The sequence below is a fragment of the Fukomys damarensis genome, unplaced genomic scaffold (assembly GCF_012274545.1).
Source record: "Fukomys damarensis isolate Sample0158 unplaced genomic scaffold, DMR_v1.0_HiC HiC_scaffold_28, whole genome shotgun sequence".
Lineage (NCBI taxonomy): Eukaryota > Metazoa > Chordata > Mammalia > Rodentia > Bathyergidae > Fukomys > Fukomys damarensis.
Window position 1 is genome coordinate 26088731 of NW_022900940.1, and position 1351 is coordinate 26090081.

The window sequence follows — 1351 nt, forward strand, 5'->3', positions numbered from 1 at the left end:
CAAAGCCGGGTTGCCGGCGAGGGTGTGGGGTTAAAAGGCTGGCTCGTTTAGTTTCACTCTTGTTTGGTCCCCAGTACCTCAGCTCACTAGGGCTTCTAATTCAGGCGCTGAGAGTTCAGGTCCTCGGGATGGTGGCGTGTGCTCAGGGTCCCGGAAAAGCTGAGAGCAAGACTTCCCTCCACTGGGTAAAAAAATGGGACCCAACAAGAAGAGTTTCCTGTGTGTTGAAGGCGCACGAGTCCTCCGTAAGGAGAAAGGTGTGTCTGTGAAATTACAGCTCTGGCAGGAGAGACTTTCCTTGAGTCTCCCTCTGACTCGTCCCTTTCCACAGCCTTGTGGAAACGCGCCTTCCTGCAAGCAGCCAGCAAGCAGGGATTTTTCTCCCTCTGGCATCTAATACCTGCTCCTGCATCGCCCACGCAGAGCGCTGGGATGTCTCCTGTGCCAAAGGGGACCCCCGCTACGGAGCCCTCAAACTCGTGCCTCTAAACTCCCAAGATGGATTCTCACAGCAGGACAGTCTTTTTAAAAAGGAAAGAAAAACAGGCTAAAGGAAAAGAAACTCACAGGCGACTTGATCCAATTAGTAAATGCCTAATTGAATTAGTGTCACCTCTATCAGCCAATAGGAGGGCCCCCGAGCTGTGGGACTTTGAAACCCCTTCCTGGCCGCACGTATATAAAGCAGCCAGTGACAGCCCACAAGTTTCCAAGCGGTCAACTAGACCGATGGTTTGGTGATAGATATTGGGTAGAAAGGCGCGGGCTAGTGGGTGGATGGGAACAAGGATCTTAAATCCTCTTTTCCCTGGGTGTGAGCGTGGGAGTCCAGACCGACAAGAGAGACGGAGAAGGAAAGGTGGAGTGTTTCTCGGTCAGTTTCCACTTCCTGCCTAAAAACTCAGCTCGCTTTCCTTGCGAAAGGACGCTGGCTTCAGGGTGCGCGAGTGCGCGCTGCGGCTGCCCGCGAGCCCGCAGGTGGGTAGCCTGGGCGCGGGAGGAAGGGGAAGTTACCTTCCCCTCGGAAGAGGGCGCTGGCTCCCCCATCCTGCCTTTATAATAAGGCCACTGGAGGAGAGGAAGCAGCCAGCTGTCGTCTGAGCTTTGCAAAGCATGCAGTTAGGGGAACAACTCTTGGTGAGCTCTGTGAACCTGCCCGGCGCGCACTTCTACCCGCTGGAGAGTGCGCGAGGCGACGGCGGCGGGAGCGCCAGCCACCTCCCCGGCGCTGACCCCTCTCCGCAGAGGTTGGACTTAGACAAAGCGCCCAAGAAGTTTTCGGGCAGTCTCTCTTGCGAGGCGGGGAACGGGGAGCCCACAGCTGCTGGCGCGGGGGCTCCCGCGGCCATGC

General features: G+C 56.8%; 1 protein-coding gene across 1 annotated transcript in view; it reads left to right on the forward strand.

Moving 5' to 3' along the window:
* Nucleotides 1-875: 875 nt before the first annotated feature.
* Eomes (eomesodermin) overlaps nucleotides 876-1351 on the forward strand; it is a 5415-nt gene continuing 4939 nt past the window's right edge. The window contains exon 1 of the mRNA XM_033756929.1: nucleotides 876-1349. Within this exon, the coding sequence (XP_033612820.1) occupies nucleotides 1114-1349 (236 nt within the window). The 5' untranslated portion in view covers nucleotides 876-1113. The remainder of the gene's footprint in view (nucleotides 1350-1351) is intronic.